Source organism: Misgurnus anguillicaudatus, chromosome 4 (assembly GCF_027580225.2).
Source record: "Misgurnus anguillicaudatus chromosome 4, ASM2758022v2, whole genome shotgun sequence".
Lineage (NCBI taxonomy): Eukaryota > Metazoa > Chordata > Actinopteri > Cypriniformes > Cobitidae > Misgurnus > Misgurnus anguillicaudatus.
This window is the reverse complement of record NC_073340.2, coordinates 23057678-23078302: the sequence shown is the minus strand read 5'-3', so window position 1 is coordinate 23078302 and position 20625 is coordinate 23057678. Positions and strand designations below refer to the sequence as shown.

Sequence of the window (20625 nt, the reverse complement as noted above, 5' to 3'; positions counted from 1 at the left end):
AGCAGAGCGACGCAATCTCATTGATTTCAATGGAAGCCTGGCGGCATCCGGCGACACGAGCGACAAGGACCGCTGGATACTCGTGTCCAGTAGCGCGACAAAGTTGAGAAATGTTTAACTTTATGCAAATTATGAGCAACATTCAGGAGCGACTACCAATGAGAACGAAGCAGGGGAGTTCACGTCATCCGTCTCTCGTCAGATACTGGAGTGGACATTACTTATTTGTTTAAGACAACCAGATATAAAAAACGGCTCTTTTGAAAGAGACGTGCGACACACAGCGACAAAGTCGCTTATAATGTGAATGTACCTTAAGGCATATTTAAATAAGCAGAATTTAAAAGCAACAAACATTTGATAGCCTAGATCACAGCAAACCAAATGTTTAAGTTTGCAAGTGTAAGATTCAGCATCTATGCAACTTACAGTTTCCTCAATTTGCCCGAAACTTCAATATTGCCCCGAGACATCAGATGACCCTACTGTTGAACCTTTCATTATTTACTCATTTTACCCCATACTTCAAGTAAGATGGATGTATTTCATAAAGTATCAATAAAGTATGGAAAAAGCGGTGACTGTAAAATTAATCTTCTCTTTATTTTTTCATATATGGTTCCTCAGCAGTCCGTGCAGAGCTGTTGGCTTGCACAGCTGTATGTATGGGCGTCTGTGTGTGTGTTTAAATCTCTGGAGACCCCCGTCTATGGTTCAACAGCTTCCTCCAAAGATAAACGATGCAGACAAGGGGAAACCCTCGACAGAACCGGCTCTCCATCTAGCCAGCCAGGCTTTCAGCTCTCTCTATTACACACACCCAACCCTACACAATACAGTGTATGAATATCTTCCTCTTTATACCATTTCCTCCTCTCTCATCTCTTTTGTTTCATCAAACCTCTTTCCATATTCCTCCCCCCATCCTTTTATCCCCACTCGTTTCTATTTAATACATGTCATCCTTCTTTTTCATATTTCTGTGGAAGCATTCAAAAATAGCTTGAAGAAAGAGTCTGTCTCATCTGAGCGTGTGGAAGCGAGGGCGTTCGTGTGCGGTGATATCTGGCATGATCTTTTGAATGAATCTTCTCATGGTGTCCCCTTTGTTGTACAAATAGCTGAGTGGTTTATTGTCTGCGCTGTGAGAAGGTTATTCTAGTCAAACCAATGGCCTTTCCACAGAAAAAATCATTCTTTAAATCCATCAAGAACTTCTCCGCGCAGACCATCCGACCGCCCCCACAAATGCATGCGCACATAAAAACGAGGATGCTGCGTGCACGTTCACAGAGGGTAAATAAAAATATCTCCTATGTTCTTACTAACTCAGCTATTTGTACAACAAAGGGGACACCATGAGAAGATTCATTCAAAAGATCATGCCAGATATCACCGCACACGAACGCCCTCGCTTCCAACTATGCAGATGACATCATTGAGTCTGGAAGGAACATTAACAGAAGTTACTGCAGCAAGCAAACAGTAACCATCACAGTATCAGACACACTCAACAAAATCATGCATCATTTGTCTAATGTTTGCCCTACACATTGACATCTTTTGATGTATGATTATTTACTTAAAGAGGACATTTCACAAGACTTTTTAATTAAGATGTCAAATAAATCTTTGGTGTCCCCAGACTACGTATGTGAAGTTTTAGCTCAAAATACCATATAGATAATTTATTATAGCATGTTAAAATTGCCACTTTGTAGGTGTGAACAAAAATGTGCTGTTTTTGGGTGTGTCCTGTTAAATGCAAATGAGCTGATCTCTCTACTAAATGGCAGTGGCGTGGTTGGATAGTGCAGATTAAGGGGCAGTATTATCCCCCTTCTGACATCACAAGGGGAGACAAATTTCAATTACCTATTTTTTCACATGCTTGCAGAAAATGGTTTGCCAAAACTAAGTTACTGGGTAGTTCTTTGTCACATTTTCTAGGTTGATGGAAACACTGGGGACCAAATTATCAACCCATTCTTATTCCCCATGGCGTCAAAAATTGAAGCATGTTTAAACGTCTTCAGCGTCAGCACGAAGAAGCGAAGAGTGCCACATTATGCGATGTAAACGTATGCGATGATCGGCAGGATCATGCCGCTTCTAGGCGTTAACTACTAAATTTTTGCTCCAAATTGTTTACCATTGTCGCTTGGGGTTGGGGTTAGAATGACTATCTGTTACATAAAATTGCATCCTAACTTAAACCCAACTCTAATCCTAACCCCGAGCGACAATGGTTTAAAAATCAGAAGACAAAAAGTATAAACCAATACTTAAACTGACATCCAAACCCCAACTCTAACCTCAACCCCAAGCGATAATGGCTTTAAAAAATTGAGTAGTTACCGTCCAGAAGCGGCATGATCCTGCCGATCGTCGCATACGTTGATGTCGCATAACGTGACGACATCACCTTCCGGGATTCCCTTTTGTTTATATCCGACGTTGAGGGATTACCATGAATGCAACGGAGTTCCCATTTCGTCGATATAGTGACGCATAGGGGCACCCTTCGCGTCTTCGTGCTGACGCTGAAGGCGTTTGAACATGCTTTACTTTTTGACGCCTTGGGGAGTGAGAATGTGTTGAAATTATAGCACTTAAACATGGAAAAAGTCTGATTTTCATGATATGTCCCCTTTAAACATGTAAAGGAATTGCACACAAAAACTGTTTAAAACTTGCATCATTTACATCCACCATTCTGTTACAAACTCAAACAATTTTTGTGAAACTAACACTTTAAGTTCTATGATTTCTGTGGCCATTGTCCAAACAGTATATTTGCCTACGGAACAGGTTTGAAAGATTTTGAAATGTTATGCATCCCACTAAATATCCTATCAAGCCACTGGCAAACAATAAACCACTGTTATTATAGGAAATTACTCCAGGGTAAAAGGGATTCCCCAATTAAACTCAGAATTAAGTACAACATATGGTAGCTTTATCTGGGAAGAATGCAGAAAAAATCAAGGCAAAACAGACCCTCAAACTCAAACTAAAATACATATGCACAGAAAGAGAAAGAAAGAAAGAAAAAAAGAGTGAAAGAAAGATAGAAACAGCTGGTCGAACATGTAATGTTAGTGCACATATGTATCTGCTGCCCAGTCTCACAAAATTATGTACCTATAGTCATGTAATTTTTTTATTCTATTTCGTGATACTGTCACAAATTTCCGTGTTTTTTGTGATCGTATCGTGTTGATTACTCAACTGCTTTTTACTATTTTTAAACCATTTTCGCTTCGGTTTAGGGTTAGATTTGGTGTTTGCGTTAGGATGTCACTTTAAGTATTGGTTTATACAATTTTTTCAGATTTATTTTTTTATTTGTTCTACAATGGCGTGACAATGGCTATGTTTACATGCACAAAATTTTGTCAATCCAATTGAATTTAATACGATTGAAGATTACGACGATACAGTTTACATGCACCCTAAAGATTGCAATCTGATTAAAATGTACGTTTACATGTACATTTTATAGAATCCGAACCGAACGTCTGCGCAAGCGCACAGCCAGGGTTGCCCGATTTGCGTATCAGAACCATCCTAAATGGACATTCAAAACTAGCCCAAAAGCATCCCAATGACTATTCACAGCCCAAATACCAATAACTAATGAACGAAATACTTTCATCTTTAACCCGCAAAAAAAACAAACTGGTGGAAATAGTTTAAACAGTAGCTCAAATCTAAACTCGGAAAAAGCAGAGGACTTGGCAACGCCTCGCTGCATCTCTAGGCTTTATCTCTGGGTTAAAGTCAAAACGGAGTTGGAGAAAGTTCTTCTTAAGAAGTTTTCAGATATAGGTAATGAAAACACATGTTTCAAAAGTCACAACGCTATTTTATTGCTTTAAGTAGCCTAATGTTTTAAAAGTACACATAAACGCGGCAGAATGTACATCGCGTGACCCCAGTAACCTTACCTTAATAATGCGTGATGCCACTGCCTTGCTATTGCTTGTTTCTATGATGAGAATCATGTGATATAAGAGTTTAATAGAAGACGGGAAATGTTCTGCGCATGTGCACAATGTATTTTTGCATCCGATTGAGAAAATACTACAATTCACGCGTTTACATGCGCACTTTTCTCATGCGGATCGCATAACAGATCGGAGTACACCACCCCCTTCAATACGATCCAAATTTGCATCTGATCGACCTCAATCGTATTGATTAAGGTGTTTACATGAAGGCTTTTCAATACGATTGAGCCATCAATACGATTACAAACGGATTATTTGATTGCATGTAAACATACCTAATGACACATAAACAGAAATTTGTAATAAGATCACGAAAAAATGCAGAAACTCGTGACAGTATCACGAAAAAGAATCAAAAAATGACGTGACTATAGGTACGTAATTTCGTGTGACTGTGCTGGTATCTGTATGATGGTGACAGTAAGCAGAACAGATGAGTGAATTGCATGCATGACTCCATATGTTCTGAATCTCGGTCTGTGAAGAAGTACACAGCCAAATCACTGACCCTTATGCTTAATCTAATGCTGCCTGTTTTCTCATAAACCACTTATTTATAAATTACAAGTGGTATATAACACAAATACATGCATACTTAATATGCAATTTAGTACATGAAGCGTGTCATTTCCAGAGGCACCAAACAGAATTACAATCTGCTTGTTTATCTGGTGAGACTGGACAGATATAACAACACCAGCTTGAAAATAGTGTTCAAAATGAGTTATTATTAATTAAAAAATATTAGATTATTGCCATTATTTGGTTTTGCTTTGGTATCAGAAATTGCACACTTAAAAAATATGTAATGTGAAGCTGTAAAACATACAGTATATAATTCATATATAATTACATACATATATAATATGCATGCTTATGAAACTCATATATGAGATCAACTGATCATCTCCTTTATATCAGGGTGGTGTTCATGTATTTATTCACAACAGTAACAGTGCTTGAAAGAAGATGCAATAAAAAAAAAAAATGATAATGCGTTGTGTGGGCAGTAGAAAAGGGGCATGGAGAGAAAAAGAGAAATTTCAAACATACTCCTCAACTTTATTGTATTACCCTGAATTCCATTATTCCACAAAAGGCATTTTTTAAAGCTGCAGTAAGGACCAAACTGAGTCACGTCAGCTCGGTTGCCCCAGCGGCGTGCCTGGCCTGACAGTAACAGGAAGTGGATTATATATCTATTTCCCAATGACCGAGTTTACAATCCTATTTTTGCCAAATCACACTAATATATCCATACGGCAGGAGCAGGTGGAGAAGATAATCATAATAAAATTTTCCAAGTTCAGGTATGAAACCTCCCAAGCTGTTTATTCCTGATATTAGGGGGGGGGGGGGATGGATATGGGATTTCATTTACTATCTGTTATTAATTTCAAACGTTTACAGAAAAAACAATCCATTTCCATTAAATTGCAATGAAAACTTGGCATTATCAGTGGAAAGAAAGCAATCTCACCCAGGGAAGGTGAGGAGTAAAAAATGATGAGTTCCAGGAAACTCACAGCAAGAAAAGTCTCTAAATCACATTTCACGTTTAACACTATGAATATCCCTAAAATACCTGAGTCTGAATACTATATGTCACTACAATATCTAACACTACACTACTGTAGGCTACTGTAAACTGAATTGTACTATAATAATCATACCACCAATATCATGCCATTCTATACTGACATCTACTACACCATTCACAAAGGTTACTGTATATAAAATGGTAAAGCAACACTAAAGAGTTTTTTTTACCTTAAAATAACGTTACCAAAAAAGTTTCAATCGTTCATCCACTCGAAACAGGGTGAACGGCACTTTCACATTCGCTTTGCAGCCCTCGATCGGCCAAAACCGCACTAAAGACGTTTCCAACCGTTGGGTCGCGTTCCTGTAGTTCGGGTGAAAACTAAAAAAAACTTGCTTTACGGCAGACCTACAATCCAATCAGAGCCAGCTTTGCTAAATTATTTACGACAGTTGTAATTGACAATTCCGCTTCTAACCTGTAGGGGGAGCAAAGAGCAAAAACTCTTTAGTGTTGCTTTAAAGCAACAGTATGTAGGATTGTGGCCAAAACTGGTATTGCAATCACAAAACTTGTGGCTAAAACTGGAACTGCAATCACACAAGTGGTGGCCAATACACAAAATGACAACATAAACATCAGTTGAGGGCTGCAACTCCACTTTTTAAATGAAATATCCTGGCTGTACCACTGTTGTAAGTGATATAAGTATTTGAAATGAAAATGATTTATTAATGTCTAGTGACATATCCGGGCCATTTTATGATTAATTGATATACATTTCTTACATACTGTCCCTTTAACTATTGATTTTATATTTCAGCCTGAAAGCAAGCCATCTCACATTTAATATATGCAGGACGTTTGCCTTTGAAAAGACCGGTATAATTGTTTTACACTGGCACTCTACAGTGACACTGTACGGTGAACATGACCCATTGTCGTGATGTTAAGAGCACAGATTACTCATTCATTACAGCTATCATTAGTTTAATAACTCAGAAATAAGAGGCGATTTATCTCATGCCACAATCGGTCGCATTATATTCTAAATGGCTTGATTACAATGCCTGACTGGATGACTGGCTTTGAAGTCGCATTGTAAGCACTTCATTTAATGTGGTGTAATCCTCTCCGTAGCTGAGCCATTTCAGGCTCATATGCTTTAACATAAATGTATGACACCCCATACTGTAGCATTAGCGAGCGAGAGAGAGAGAGAGAGAGAGAGAGAGAGAGAGAGAGAGACATCTGAAAATGGTCTTACTGACATAAAGTGACATTATCAGTGGTTCAATATAGAAACAATAAAAAGCAATGGAAAGGAATGCCGATGTGTGTGTGTGTGTGTGTGTGTGTGTTTGTTTGAAAAAGAGAACCAGAGTATCCAAAAGGGAAGACAGCTCTCTAATATCCTTAAGGCTACTCATCTGTTTAACAAAGCAAAAGGAATTTAGCAGATTGAAATCAAAGTCCCTGAGCTATGTTCCCAAGTCAACGATAAAACAGAGCAGCTTCTTTCCTGAGATAATCTGCTTCGAATTACAGACGAGGATCTTTTTGTTGCCCATCACCACATGTGGTTTTGGGCATTCCTGTGTCTTTTGGAAATCAGTCAACATAACATGCTTGGGGATATCTAGAGAAACCCAGCGTTCCATGAAGATGAGAGTAACCACCCCCCCTTTGAAATAATCCTAGGTGTAACACTTGTTTAATTTGTCAAAAATCATTTTAACTCCATGTATCTGTTCCTTTTACTTTTGGATTATTTTAAGGACATCGGGTTACGAGAGGTAACGTATGCATGGAATGAGACTTACCTCCAGGATCTTGCATCGCTCTGAGTCACAGAGGCTGTCCTCACAAGGGTGGAACATTCCCAAAGTAACACAGTTCAGCAGGATAACCAACATGCTGGCCCTTTCGAACCATGTGGGGAGCAGAAGTTAAGGAATACACAGAAAAACAACACACATTGCAGACATAGCAGCAGTTCTGTTTGGCATTGAAAATGAATGGCATTATTACAAACTGGATAGCACATCCATCAGCAAGCATAGTTTTAGGAACACTTCACGCAGCTCGGACGAGCTATTCCGAGTTCAAAGCAGAACTACTGCTAATTTATTGAAGCACCTCTGCCGTGTAAAAGTGTTCATGTTATTCTCGCATTGTTATAATCGGTTTTGGAAAATAAAAAGTTGACGTCGTAATAAATCATCATACTGCTATAAAAGATCACAGCAGTTACTGCGAAAGGCTAAAATCATTCACTGACGTAAAACGAGGTCAGTCCAGCTAAACGTGTTAAGAGGGCCAACGGTGCTTTGTCATTATGTTTATCATTATTTTTCTTGATTCACTCCTGGGGAATAAATGACCCTTCATCCTTTTAGCTCACCGTTGGTAATTGATCACGGGGCGGGTAAATGTGGCCGGCCCCCAAGATGCCAAGTGCCCGTCCAGGGGTCGAGCTTGCACATTTACATCTAAATTAAATACAAGAATGCTAATGTCTGTACAGGGTGCCGTCTGAACAAAAGCGGCACCAGACAGAAACCGGCTCATTTTTCACAATTACTGCCAATGGAAGCCCCCAAAGGGACACAATTAAAATCCCCAAAACTAAATGAGAGGACGTGCCATTAAACAGGAAACTTCTAAAGAAGAAGATGCCTGCCAGGGGACATTGATCATCTCAGCGTTCAGCACTACAAAACCATGGGCTATATTGTATTATCAAAACCGAATATGAAAATTATGCAACACATTAGATGTTAAGAGAAGAGATGAGATAAAGGCGTCCAGTGTCTTCCCTTTTCCCTCAGGATCACTTACTGTAGTAGCAAATATATAGAAATATAAAGAAAATCACAAACTTTGGCTCAATAATGCATCTCTGCGCTGCGGCATGTTCCAAAATACAGTACAATGAAATGATGCTCTGGGATATAACCTTAACATCGGCATAACCGTATTTTACAGTTCTTGTCCAAAATGAATGTCTCAGTTGCATAAAGGGGCTGCTGTAATGTATTCTACATGAATAATGTAAATGGTCAGAATGTATCTTCTTCCTGCAGAAAGCCAAGAGACTAATTACAAGCTGCTAACTTTTCACAGGCACCATTGATCTATGGGCTCTAAAGCAGAGGCTAAGATCAGAGTTAGTGGAACTCAAAGTCGTAAACTATCCTGAACTAAACAACGTTAAAAATTCAAGATGCACAATAACGATTTGAGTTCAATTAAACCTGCAAGTGTAAACCAAATCACTATAGCTGCTATAGCTCCTGAGTTGTACATTATATTAACAAAGTGAAAAGAAATCTAAAGATAAACTTTGTTTGACCCTCCTATACTGCTTAGGTTTTTTTTCAAAAAGTTAAACTTTTAAAGGTTGAGTGCACAATGTTTGAAAAAACGCTTTGGAAAAGGGAGTCGGGCCAACTACCAAAACACAATTGTAGCCAATCAGCGGTAAGGGGCGTGTCTACCAACCGACATCCTTGCCGGGGTTGCGTATGCGTGAAACTGGTCTATGAAAAGAAGGTCCAGATTCTATTGGGGTAGGGCCGTGTATGTTTAGGTGATTTCAAAAGTCAACATTGGCTTTCAAACATTGTGCACTCCGCCTTTAAACTTCTAAAAATGGCTAAATACACACATGTACTGTATAAAAATAAATAATTGGTTCAACTTAAAAAAGTATGTTATATTTTGAATAAATTCAACTTGTAAAAAATTAGTTCACACAACATTTGTACACTTTTTTTCACTTAACTAATATTTTAGTTGAATTAAACACACTGTAAAAAGTGTTTCTGTGCCTTAGTCTATTTAAGAAAAATAAAATTAGTAAACTGTATTAACATTTTTGAATTCTTGTTTTTTTAACAAAATATGAGTTAAAGGTGCAGTGTGTACATTTTAGCGGCATCTAGTGGTGAGATTGCGAATTGCAAGCAACGGCTTAGTCCACTGCTCGCCCCTTGCTTTTAAAACGCATAGAGAAGCTATGGTAGCCACCACCGGACAAACATGTCATCGTTGGGGTGAAAACTTAGTACAAAAGTTTGTCCGTTAAGGGCTTCTGTAGAAACATGGCGTCACAAAATGGCGACTTCCACGTAAGGGGACCCTCTGTGTATGTAGATAAAAATGTCTCATTCTAAGGTAATAAAAACACAACGGTTCATTAAGAAAGGTCTTTATACACCCCTGATAATATAGTTTTGTATATTATTTTGCATTTCTGTCAAGAGATCCTTCTAAAAATTACACACTGCACCTTTAAAATATAAAACTTTGAATAATTTGAGTAATTCTAAATAAACACATTATTGAGTAAATTCAATTTCATTTTATCATGTGTAATCCAATTAAATTTGTAAGAACGAAATTAACTGCATACTTTGCATGGGACTGCATTTGGAGAGTAAAATTTAAATTTAAACGCTATTTTATGTGTTTTTAACTAAAAAAAGACTTGTTAGTTTTTAATGTTTCTTAATCTTCGAGATTTAGAAAAGTTTACCATTGTTCAGAAGACTGGTGCTGCCCAAAATGAAACTGGGCGGGTGCGTTGATTAAATAAACATTTCGTGCCCTCATCTCACGGAATGATGAAGTATAAATCAATGTTTATGGAAACAACAACAAACCATGACAAAGTTACCTGTACCAAGAAAAGTAAGTTAAACTGCACTGTAAAAATACCTGTAATTATGCAACTGGTTGCCAGTAAGTTACTGTAGAAGTTAAAGGGATACTTCACCGATCTAGCACTCAGCTTTGTATCTGTAGAAACCCGGCAGCACCACTGAACGACCATGCCTCCCCCCATCACCTCCCCCCGAGAGGAGAGACATCTGCACCCCGGCTCCGCAAAAAAGTCCTCCGATGATGCAAAAATCGTCATATTACATCATCGGAGGACTTCCCTGCAGAACCAAAATGCAGACATCCCTCCCCCCAGGGGGAAACGAGGGAGGGAAACATGGCCATTCAGCAACACTGCCGGGCCTCCACAGATACAAAGCTGAATGCCAAATCGGTGAAGCATCCCTTTAAGTCTGAAAATGTTTCATGTTCATTTAACTTTGAACAAGCTGTTGCCAGTAAATAACAGAAATGTAAAATCTACAGTAAGAAAATGTAATTTCTAGAGAAATATTTTACAGTGTGAGTAATACTAGTACTATTAGTCAACTTGATTTTGTTGTGTTTGTATTAAGTAATGTTACAGTGTGTATTATACTTAAAAAAGGCTGCAACTTGTCTTACTTTTTACAGTTCACTTACTTTTTAAAGTTGAACCAACAATTATTTTACAGTGCATTGGTACAAAAGACAATCATTGGTTCTCATGAGTCTTGTGACTAGTCGTCATATGCATAACACAGTAACAAGACACACAAGAACCAATAAATATCTGACATGGAGCAGAAGTAATTGCAAAATACAAATAGTTTTCTCTCACATATCATTTCACTTACAGAAGACATATTATTGATTATATAATTGCAGGTACATTTGGTGTCCTAAGTCAGTACTTTGCAGTATTTTTAAATATTTTTACATTTCTATAAGCTTACCATTGTGAATCGTGTTAAAGGATGATTCCGGTATTTAACACTTTGAGTGTCCATCACTGTAGTTCATCCAAAACAAACCAGAAATAAGACTCAAAGTGTTAAATACCGGAATTATCCTTTAAGGTAAAAATACAATCCTGATCATATACCGCATTTAACTGCTAAATAACAGATTTTTATTTTATTTTTATCCAGAAAAGGTATTGACTGCTTGTGGGCCTTAATTAAGTCTTAATTAACTCAGAAAGTCACAGGCACTGCTAATATTTTCTTTGCCAAAAAGCAGCAATAAATGATTAAACAGAATCCTGTGAACAGTCATTTTCAGACAAACCCATAAACAATAAATGAGAACACTGGAACATGTGATTTTGCGCTTATAAATTATTTCATAACGTTCAGCTTTAATTTGGAAAAGAATCTTAAGTGAGAAAAGATCTCAGAAATTCTGTGTGAACTGAATATCTTTTGAAATGTGCTCGGCGGGCCGTGGCACAGATGCACAGTGTCTCAAGTTTACTCCACGCAGACAGTCGTATTCGGTCACGTGGAACCCTTTCTTTGTTCATCCATCAGATTAGGTGTGTAGCTAGATTTCCTCACAGGCAATAGTGGGATCAAAATCACATTAAGTGTTTATGCTGTGTTTATGTGCAGCCTAATTCCCGCATGCTCCGAAAAGCCTCATTTTCAATCTTCTGACAGGATGAAAAAATAACAAGGCATAAAAACATTGTCTGTGTGATTCTGCAGCTTTACAGGAAGATTCTGCAGACAAACGTTCGATTCTGAGAGCAAATAGGCCTAAAAGAGTGACACAGGTGGGCTGAATAAGCAACATGCTGAAATCTGTCAGGTTCTGGTCTTGGGTTATAGTCTTTCTGTATCTTATGCTAAGTAATGAATAAATGAGGGGGTGTATGAAGGGCAAGGGAATGCTGAGAAATTCTGTTGCAAGGACATGCAATGATAACAATGCAGTAAATGTATTTCCTATGTTAGCCACTTTTGTGCACAGAGCATCAATCTAATTCTTGCATAATACAAAATGCAAGTATATTTTTCCCCACATTGCTTTATCTGAACTGTTCGTTCATTTTAAATCCATCTATTTGTTCATACAGTATTTCTGTCCTTCTTAGTTTAAAGGTACAATTGCAGGCATTTTGTATAGTGGCCCTTTCTCCAGGCACTCAAAAGGAACCCAAATGGGTGAGTGCCATAGGAGCAGTATTTCATCCGGCCTCTGTTTAATTCAGGACTCTTGGCATAGGCTATGTATCATCCCAAGCTCTTGATCTCATATTCTCCAGTGTCACACATTCATACCCGGTACTAATTTTCGGGTGCCACTGGGCTAGATTTTTATGGTAGGATTTTATTAGAACACTTTTTAGCAAAAACTAATTTTCTTTGAGTGATTTTTTTTTTTAGTAAATCATGCATCCATAAGTAAAAGCCCATCTTTAAAAAAAATACCCCCCCCCAATAAATCAGTGCATCTCTTCCATGAACACCGAAATAATTTTTAGAATAAGTTACTAGCTAATGATATACATAAGTTATAGGCAGACTATTAAAATGCTTCAAAAAAGCACCATAATGTATTGTGTTTGATTGCATTTGGGACAATATTATAAGCATTATGACTTTTTTACTATTCCTTACAATATTATGTTCTAATAATAATGCAATACAATTAATAACAAACCAAATAAAAAACTGACAAGCAAGATCTTCCAGGATCCAACTGTATTTCAAGATCTTCCCTGGCAGAGATGAATCAAGTACAAGAATGGGACTGATTTCAGTCAATGTTTCTGAGATATGATGTTCATATCTGATACTGTACATCATCATTATTCAAACAACCCCATATTTCAACTTCTGTGAAGTGCAAGAAAAATGAGGCAGAAATGTGATTTCACCGATTTGGGAAAGAGTCTGTGGGGGAAATGATTCCTTCCGTTGCAATTTAAAGTCTGACTGTAAAGTTTGCTTAAAAAAAATGGACTACAAGAATCTTGGGTAAATAACTCACCCCAAAACGTCATATATTCAATATCAAAGCTTTATAATGTTTTTTTTCTTGTGATTTCATACTTCTGGCCACTAGTCATCATTCAATAAAATAACATCCGGAACAACCTGTTAACTGCTTGTGAAAACGCAGCTAAAGTACTTTTTTTTATTATTTACTGTTTTCTACATAAAATCGTTTTAAATCACCTTGATATCTAACTTAAAGGGGACATTTCACACGACTTTTTTAAGATGCCAAATTAATCTTTGGTGTCCCCAGAGTACATATGTTAAGTTCTAGCTTAAAATACAGTATAGATAATTTATTATAGCATGTTAAAATTGACACTTTGTAGGTGTGAGCAAAAATTCGCTGTTTTTGGTTGTCCTTTAAAATGAGCTGATCTCTGCACTAAATGGCAGTGCTGAGGTTGGATAGTGCAGATAAAGGGTTGTATTATCCCCTTCTGACATCACAAGGGAAAATTTCAATGGCCTATTTTTTCACATGCTTGCAGATAATGGTTTAACAAAATTAACTTACTTGGTTCATCTTCTTTACATTTTCTAGGTTGATACAAGCACTGGGGACCCAATTATAGCACTTAACTCTTTCGCGGCCATTGACGAGATATCTCGTCAATCAAGGGAAAACGCTTCCCTGCCAATGACAAGATTTTCCGTCTTTCCGCAATACCGCTATTATTCACCAGGTGGCGCCCTTCCACAACTTTGTAAACCCGGAAATATTGCCCTATGGCAAGCCGCTGCATGCCCGTGTCTGTTGTAAAGATCGCTCTGAATGGGATCTCTATGAAAAGTCCGTCACAAAAATGGAATTATCTCAGCTTTTGCTCAAAATGTGGTGTTTTTGCAGAAACACACCCATATTCAAAAGCTGAATACAAAAGAACCACTGAATGTAGGATGAAACGTTTTTTTTTTTTTTTTTTTGAAAGCAGAGGGTCTGTTCTTTCATTTGGTATATTGTATGTTTATATATTTAAAGAAGAACATTTTCTGGAAGGCATTAAACTTTGGTGAAAAACATGAAAAACGTTGGCGCTGGCTGGCAACTATTAAAAAAACGCTGGCGGTGAAAGAGTTAAACATGGAAAAAGTCAGATTTTCAATTTTCATGATATGTCCCCTTTAAATAATAAATAAAGTTGATAAACTTGAATGCTTCTATCAAAATTAGATCATGGCACTTTAGCTTAGATTTCACAAACATGGTCACATTTTCAATTGTGCTTGAGTATAAAAAGAAAATTTTACAAAATTTCTTAGTTTTGGGTAAACTCTCTTGAAAATAAATTTGTACTTAATTTAAGACAACTTGTCTATGCAGGACAAACTACGCCACAATAATGTACGCCTAAATAAATTAAATATTTGTTGCCAACTACAACGTTTCTGTAACAAAAAAAAGAAACCTAAGAGATTAATGAACACAGCCCTTTGTTTTCATCACTGTTCACAATTAGTCTTGCATGATCTTTCTGATAAAACTACATGAAAATAAAACTGTTGGCCTGTAGAGAATTATAAAACATAAAATAACAGAAGGTGGAAATTAATTCTGAATAAACATTCAGCGAGCCGCTGTACCTCTCATCATAAGCATCTCAGCGTTTACATGCAGTATACATACAGCAACTATCATAATTCATTTAAATTCGCTCTACACAGAGAAGCTTAATGTCACATTCGTTTCATTCGTTAGGCAGTTAATCTAGTGAAAAATTGAGACATAAACGTTTTGTGCATTCTTCTGATTCGGGACCACAATCCAAACGTATTTGTAGGCCTCGACTCTCCATCTTTAACAGACTGTCAATTTCGAATAAACATAAAACCCCCCAGAAGCCCTTTTAAAGCCAGATGGCTATAAAAACATCAAGATTTCCTCAGCATCTCAATTGAGTCAGCTTCCTGCAAGCAGCACTACGTTCCAAATCAAGGTCCCTGTGGAAAACTAAGGACAGAATAGTGATGGATCTCTGACAAAACTGAAGAGGGAAGACTGCAGAAAGTGCTAAGAGAGACACTCTTTGCTCTACGCATGGGAGATCCTTAAAGCTAGAAAAGTTGCTGGTAGAGAGCACTCGTGTTTTGTGTAAAACTCCAAAATCCTCTCAAAAACAAAGAGAGCTTCAGAGCAATGTACGAAATTCAAAACACTCTGTGGGACACGAACACAACATCTTGTTCCGAGCCAAACACGTGGACAAGCATGCACCATGCTGGATTTGAAACAGTCAAGATATAAAGACAGTAACTTTGGTTTTTAAAGGATTAGTCAATTTTCTTAAAAGAAAAATCCAGATAATTTACTCACCACCATGTCATCCAAAATGTTGATGTCTTTCTTTGTTCAGTTGAGAAGAAATTATGTTTTTTGAGGAAAACATTGCAGGATTCTTCTCATTTTAATGGACTTTAATAGACACCAACAATTAATAGTTAACTCAACACTTAACAGTTTTTTTCAACAGAGTTTCAAAGGACTATAAACAATCCCAAACGAGGCATAAGGGTCTTATCTAGCAAAACGATTGTCATTTTTGACAATAAAAATAACAAATATACACTTTTAAACCACAATTTCTCGTCTAGATCCGGTCCAGCGCGACCTCACGTAAATGCGTAGTAACGTAGGGAGGTCACGTGTTACACATATAAAACGCACATTTGCGGACCATTTTAAACAACAACTGACACAAAGACATTAATTAGTATCATTTGACATACGACAACGTCGGAACGGTCCTCTTTCAACACACTTGTAAACACTGGGGTGGGGTTTCGCGTTCGTCCTCTGTGACCTCTTGACGTCATGACGTATTGCGTGAAGTCACGCTGACGCTTTCAGGACCGGATCTAGACGAGAAATTGTGGTTTAAAGTGTATATTTGTTATTTTTATTGTCAAAAATGACAATCGTTTTGCTAGATAAGACCATTATGCCTCGTTTAGGATTGTTTATAGTCCTTTGAAACTCCGTTGAAAAAAACTGTTAAGTGTTGAGTTAAGTATTAATTGTTGGTGTCTATTAAAGTCGATTAAAATGAGAAAAATCCTGCAATGTTTTCCTCAAAAAACATAATTTCTTCTCGACTGAACAAAGAAAGACATCAACATTTTGGATGACATGGTGGTGAGGTAATTATCTGGATTTTTCTTTTAGGAAAATGGACTATTCCTTTAAGGAAGAGTTCAGTATAGCTCAGTGGTAGAACAATAAGTTAGCAGCACAAAAGGTCCTGGTTCCAACCCAGAAAACACACATACTGATAAAAAGTAAGTCACTTTGGAGAAAAGTGTTGGCCAAATGCATAAAAGTAAATATAATGAAAATTCATAAATACTTTACATGGAATTTCATGTGTACAAAAACATGTGATCCCACAGCCTAATCTCACACGAATTTGTACATATTTCACAAGTTGGCTAATTTGTATGATTTTGTTCAATGTAAATTGTACAAAAACCGAACCCAGCCCCTAACCCTAAAGTCACAGATGCAAAAGCAAATCATACAAAAATTTACAAATGTGGCGTACAAATTCATATGAATTAGCCACCTCATAAAATACGTACGAATTGGATCACATGTAAACATTTTTGAGTAAATCCTGTGTAAATTTTTCCTGTGAAACCCACATTTCACAAAGCAGCATTTTTGTCAAATCAACATTTCTTTTTATGTTACTTTAACTTAGCAAATTAAGTTAAACAATTTCAACTTGTTTTTATAAGATATGAACTTATCACAAAACTTATTAAAACTTGAAGGGACACTCCTATTTCCCAGCTGCCCTAGAGTGAAACATTTGATTTTTACCGTTTTGGAATCCATTCAGCCCGGGTCTGGCAGTACCACTTTTAGCATAGCTTAGCATAATCCCAGTCCCTCCAGAAAAACGCAATTATGCGACCGCATGATTCAATGCATAATCAGCCAAAGTCTGCATATTTATGCGGGGCCGCATTTTTTAAATACGCCGCACTTTCGCTGCATTAATTGCAGATTTCTGCTCGCAAAATATGGTTGCTTTCATAATCCTCGCATTTTCGTGGCAAAAAGTCATATATATCTTAGCACAAAGTTTAAAAATTTTGCATTGACTTCACACATGTGGAGACATGTCCCCTGTTGTCATGGTAATGTTAGGAAGTGACGTAATTACGCAACGTGAACATTAATGAAAAGCTGCAAACATTTTTTGCAAGTTCACGCTGTTTTGTGAGTTTCCGCAATTTCATCACATAAAATTGCATAAATATTCCACTTATTCCATTGCATATTTTAAGAAAACTTGTCGCAAGATCAAGAATTTTTTTGTGTTTTTCTGGAAGGACTGATAATCCATTGAATCTGATTAAACCATTAGCATTGCGCTCAAAAATGACCAAAGAGTTTCGATATTTTTCCTATCTAAAACTTGACTCTTCTGTAGTTACATCGTGTACTAAGACAGACGGAAAATTACAAGTTGCGATTTTCTAGGCCGATATGGCTAGGAACTATACTTTCATTCCAGCATAATAATTGAAGATGTAAAAAACTTAAATGTCACATGATTTTCTGTAATGAATAACAATTGTTTAGCAGGGGTTGTCAGTAAGCTTTTTGACATTTTAACAGGTCACAAATCTTAAATAACATAAAGCCTTTATCTCTAAGCTCATTCTTATGCTGCGTTTACACCAGCCACGGTAGAGGTGTCAAGCGCGAGTGATTTTAATGTGTAGTGAATGGCAAGTCGCGTTGACGTGCGTCTGAAGGTCTCGCGGCGCGGATGAGGTGTTTGGCGTGGCGCGGTAGACGCAATTCCGCCTCATTCGCGCGTCTAGTTCGTGCGAATGCCACGAATTGAGCGAATGCCGCGAATTGAGCGAATGCCGCGAATTGAGCGCATGGCGCGGTTATGCGCATGGCGCGGTTATGCACAGTGCGCGCGAATGGTGCTTTTTGTGCATTTTGCATTTGACGCGAATTTGCGTCTGACGCCCGAGTTGAAAATTTTCAACTTTGGCGGATTTTTGTCCGTGAGCAGTCACCCGGAGCTATATGACACAAGTTCTTATTTCTATAGAGACAGGAATAAAAAGGACCTCGCTTGGAAGAGTGTCAGTGAGGACATTGGGCAACCTGGTAAGTTGTAAATACACATTTCAATTTTGAGTCACCTGGCGTTTATCGACCCACGCTGTTTGTTTTCCCCCTAAAGTAAGGTGACTAAATACAAACCGGTAACTCTGTCGATAAATGCACAATCAACATCAGCCATCCTGCAAACAGACAAATGCATAGCACTTGCCCCTCCCACAAGAAGCGGATTTTGCTTCTGATGTGCGTCAAATGCTTGCTTGCATTCAAACTGTTTAAGCGGCAAACTAGGCGTGGTAGACGCGATTTTGACGCCTGAAACGCGGTTGGTGTAAATGCAGCATCATACATCACAACTGGTGATCCACAAACACATTCTTGTTTACTCATCACCAAGTAAAACTAACAACCAAAGAGGCTTAACGGCAAGTTAAAAAGGCATTAAAAAATACTTATAATAATTGAAATGTGCCAAATATTTCAGCCCAACAGAGGCTGAACACGCTGGGTCCGAAAACGCATTGTGCCAAGAGGCAACGATTTTCTGCCGTGGAGCATTAGCTCGTTCATTCGCTCAATTAGGGCCCTGTTCATACCCTGTAGTATTTCGATGCGTCTCCGTCTTTTCTCCATCCGTCTCGGTCTCTTTGGAGAGTTGAGTCCAGTTAGTCCAACCAAGATGAATGAGTCACTAAAGTCCAATTGCTAATAAAGCCAGTCAGTTCTATGCTCACGTCTGTTGTGTACAGGTGTTACACTAATCTTTACAACAGCGTAGTCATCGCGTCCTAAATCAAATATTGCTAAACCCTCATTTACGGCAAAGCAAATAACGGCCCTAATAAAGATGCATTATGATTTCTCGACACATGGTAGATAGCCTACAATACAGTGTTTTATTTAATAACTGGTTTTCAAATAAGAAACATAAGCAAATAAGAAACACTATTTAACAACCAAAGATGATATGTTTAATTTTATTTTATGTATTAAGCAACATTAAAATGTGAAATATATGTTAGGATTACACAAACTAATACAAAGAATGTTTGGCTTTAACGACTGTGTTAATGATATTCGTAAAAGGAAATCAGCAGGATTCATCATTCACTTATTCAGAAGCTAAAATACACGACGAGCGGTCTATCAGTCTATTAATAGAACAGCTCTACTGCCACCCAGTCGAGAACCTTTTCACTGATGTGCGCTGCCCCTTGCAATGGCTCTGATCCATGCTTTGACACCTGACAAGAGAGCATTCATTGTTCAAAATAACACGAAAGTACTACCAAGGGAGATGTGCAGGTAGAGAGCAAGAATGATTTAGCATTAGGGAATAGAATTTCCATGGCAGGATTAACTGATTTGATGTAGCAGGAAGATTGAGACACTGCCGCAAACTAATCTAAACACATCACTCGACCAGTTTCAATTGACTGTAACAAAAACTGTTGGAAAATTAAAAAACATTAGAAGTTTAATCTTAACTGCATTAAAATCTGAAATAATGAGGTGAACTATAACTTTAAGAAGCTGTTGCATTGTAATTTGAAACAATAGAATGACTTCCCATCTAATCACTGTTCTCTTTGTATAAGTCACACTATTTTGATGTCCCATTAACAGCTGAAGATCTTATCGATCTTGGTTTCTATTCATCTAGGATACAGAACAGTTTGTGCCATAATAGCCACAAACCCTGCAATGGTTCTAGTTGATTATTATTAGAAACAGCCTTTCTCATGGTGGGAAAATGTGCTCAGAGGTAAAAAGTTAAAACTGTACGTATCGTTTGGTTTAGAAGCAGATATACAGATGTTAATACCATGCCTTAAAGATCACTTTAAAGGAACACTCCACTTTTTTTTAAATATGCTCATTTTCCAGCTCCTTTAGAGATAAACAGTTGATTTTTACTGATTTGGAATCTATTCAGCTGATCTCCGGGTCTAGCGCTAGCATTTTTAGCTTAGCATAATCCATTGAATCTGATTAGACCATTAGCATCGCACTAAAAATAACCAAAGAGTTTCGATATTTTTCCTATTCCTATTTTTCCTACGCTATTGAAAGTAACCACGGGGACTATTTTCGGCAATGCTTAATATCGCTACACCTGCTGCAGCCATGTCCTTGATTATTACGCCAGAATGAGAGTATAGTTCCTAGCCATATCAGCCTAGAAAATCACAACTTTTAATTTTCCGTCGGTCCTAGTACACAATGTAACTACAGGAGAGTCAAGTTTTAAATAGGAAAAAAATATAGAAACTCTTTGGTTATTTTTTAGCACGATGCTAATGGTCTAATCAGATTCAATGGATTATGCTA

At 37.5% G+C, this 20625-nt stretch overlaps 1 protein-coding gene across 11 annotated transcripts in view; it reads right to left on the bottom strand.

Annotated features, from left to right (window-relative positions):
• cacna1g (calcium channel, voltage-dependent, T type, alpha 1G subunit) overlaps nucleotides 1-20625 on the bottom strand; it is a 272840-nt gene that overhangs the window by 168511 nt on the left and 83704 nt on the right. For all 11 annotated transcript variants that reach the window (XM_055176561.2, XM_055176552.2, XM_055176558.2 and 8 more), the window contains exon 3: nucleotides 7380-7492. In XM_055176561.2, the coding sequence (XP_055032536.2) occupies nucleotides 7380-7492 (113 nt within the window). The remainder of the gene's footprint in view (nucleotides 1-7379; nucleotides 7493-20625) is intronic.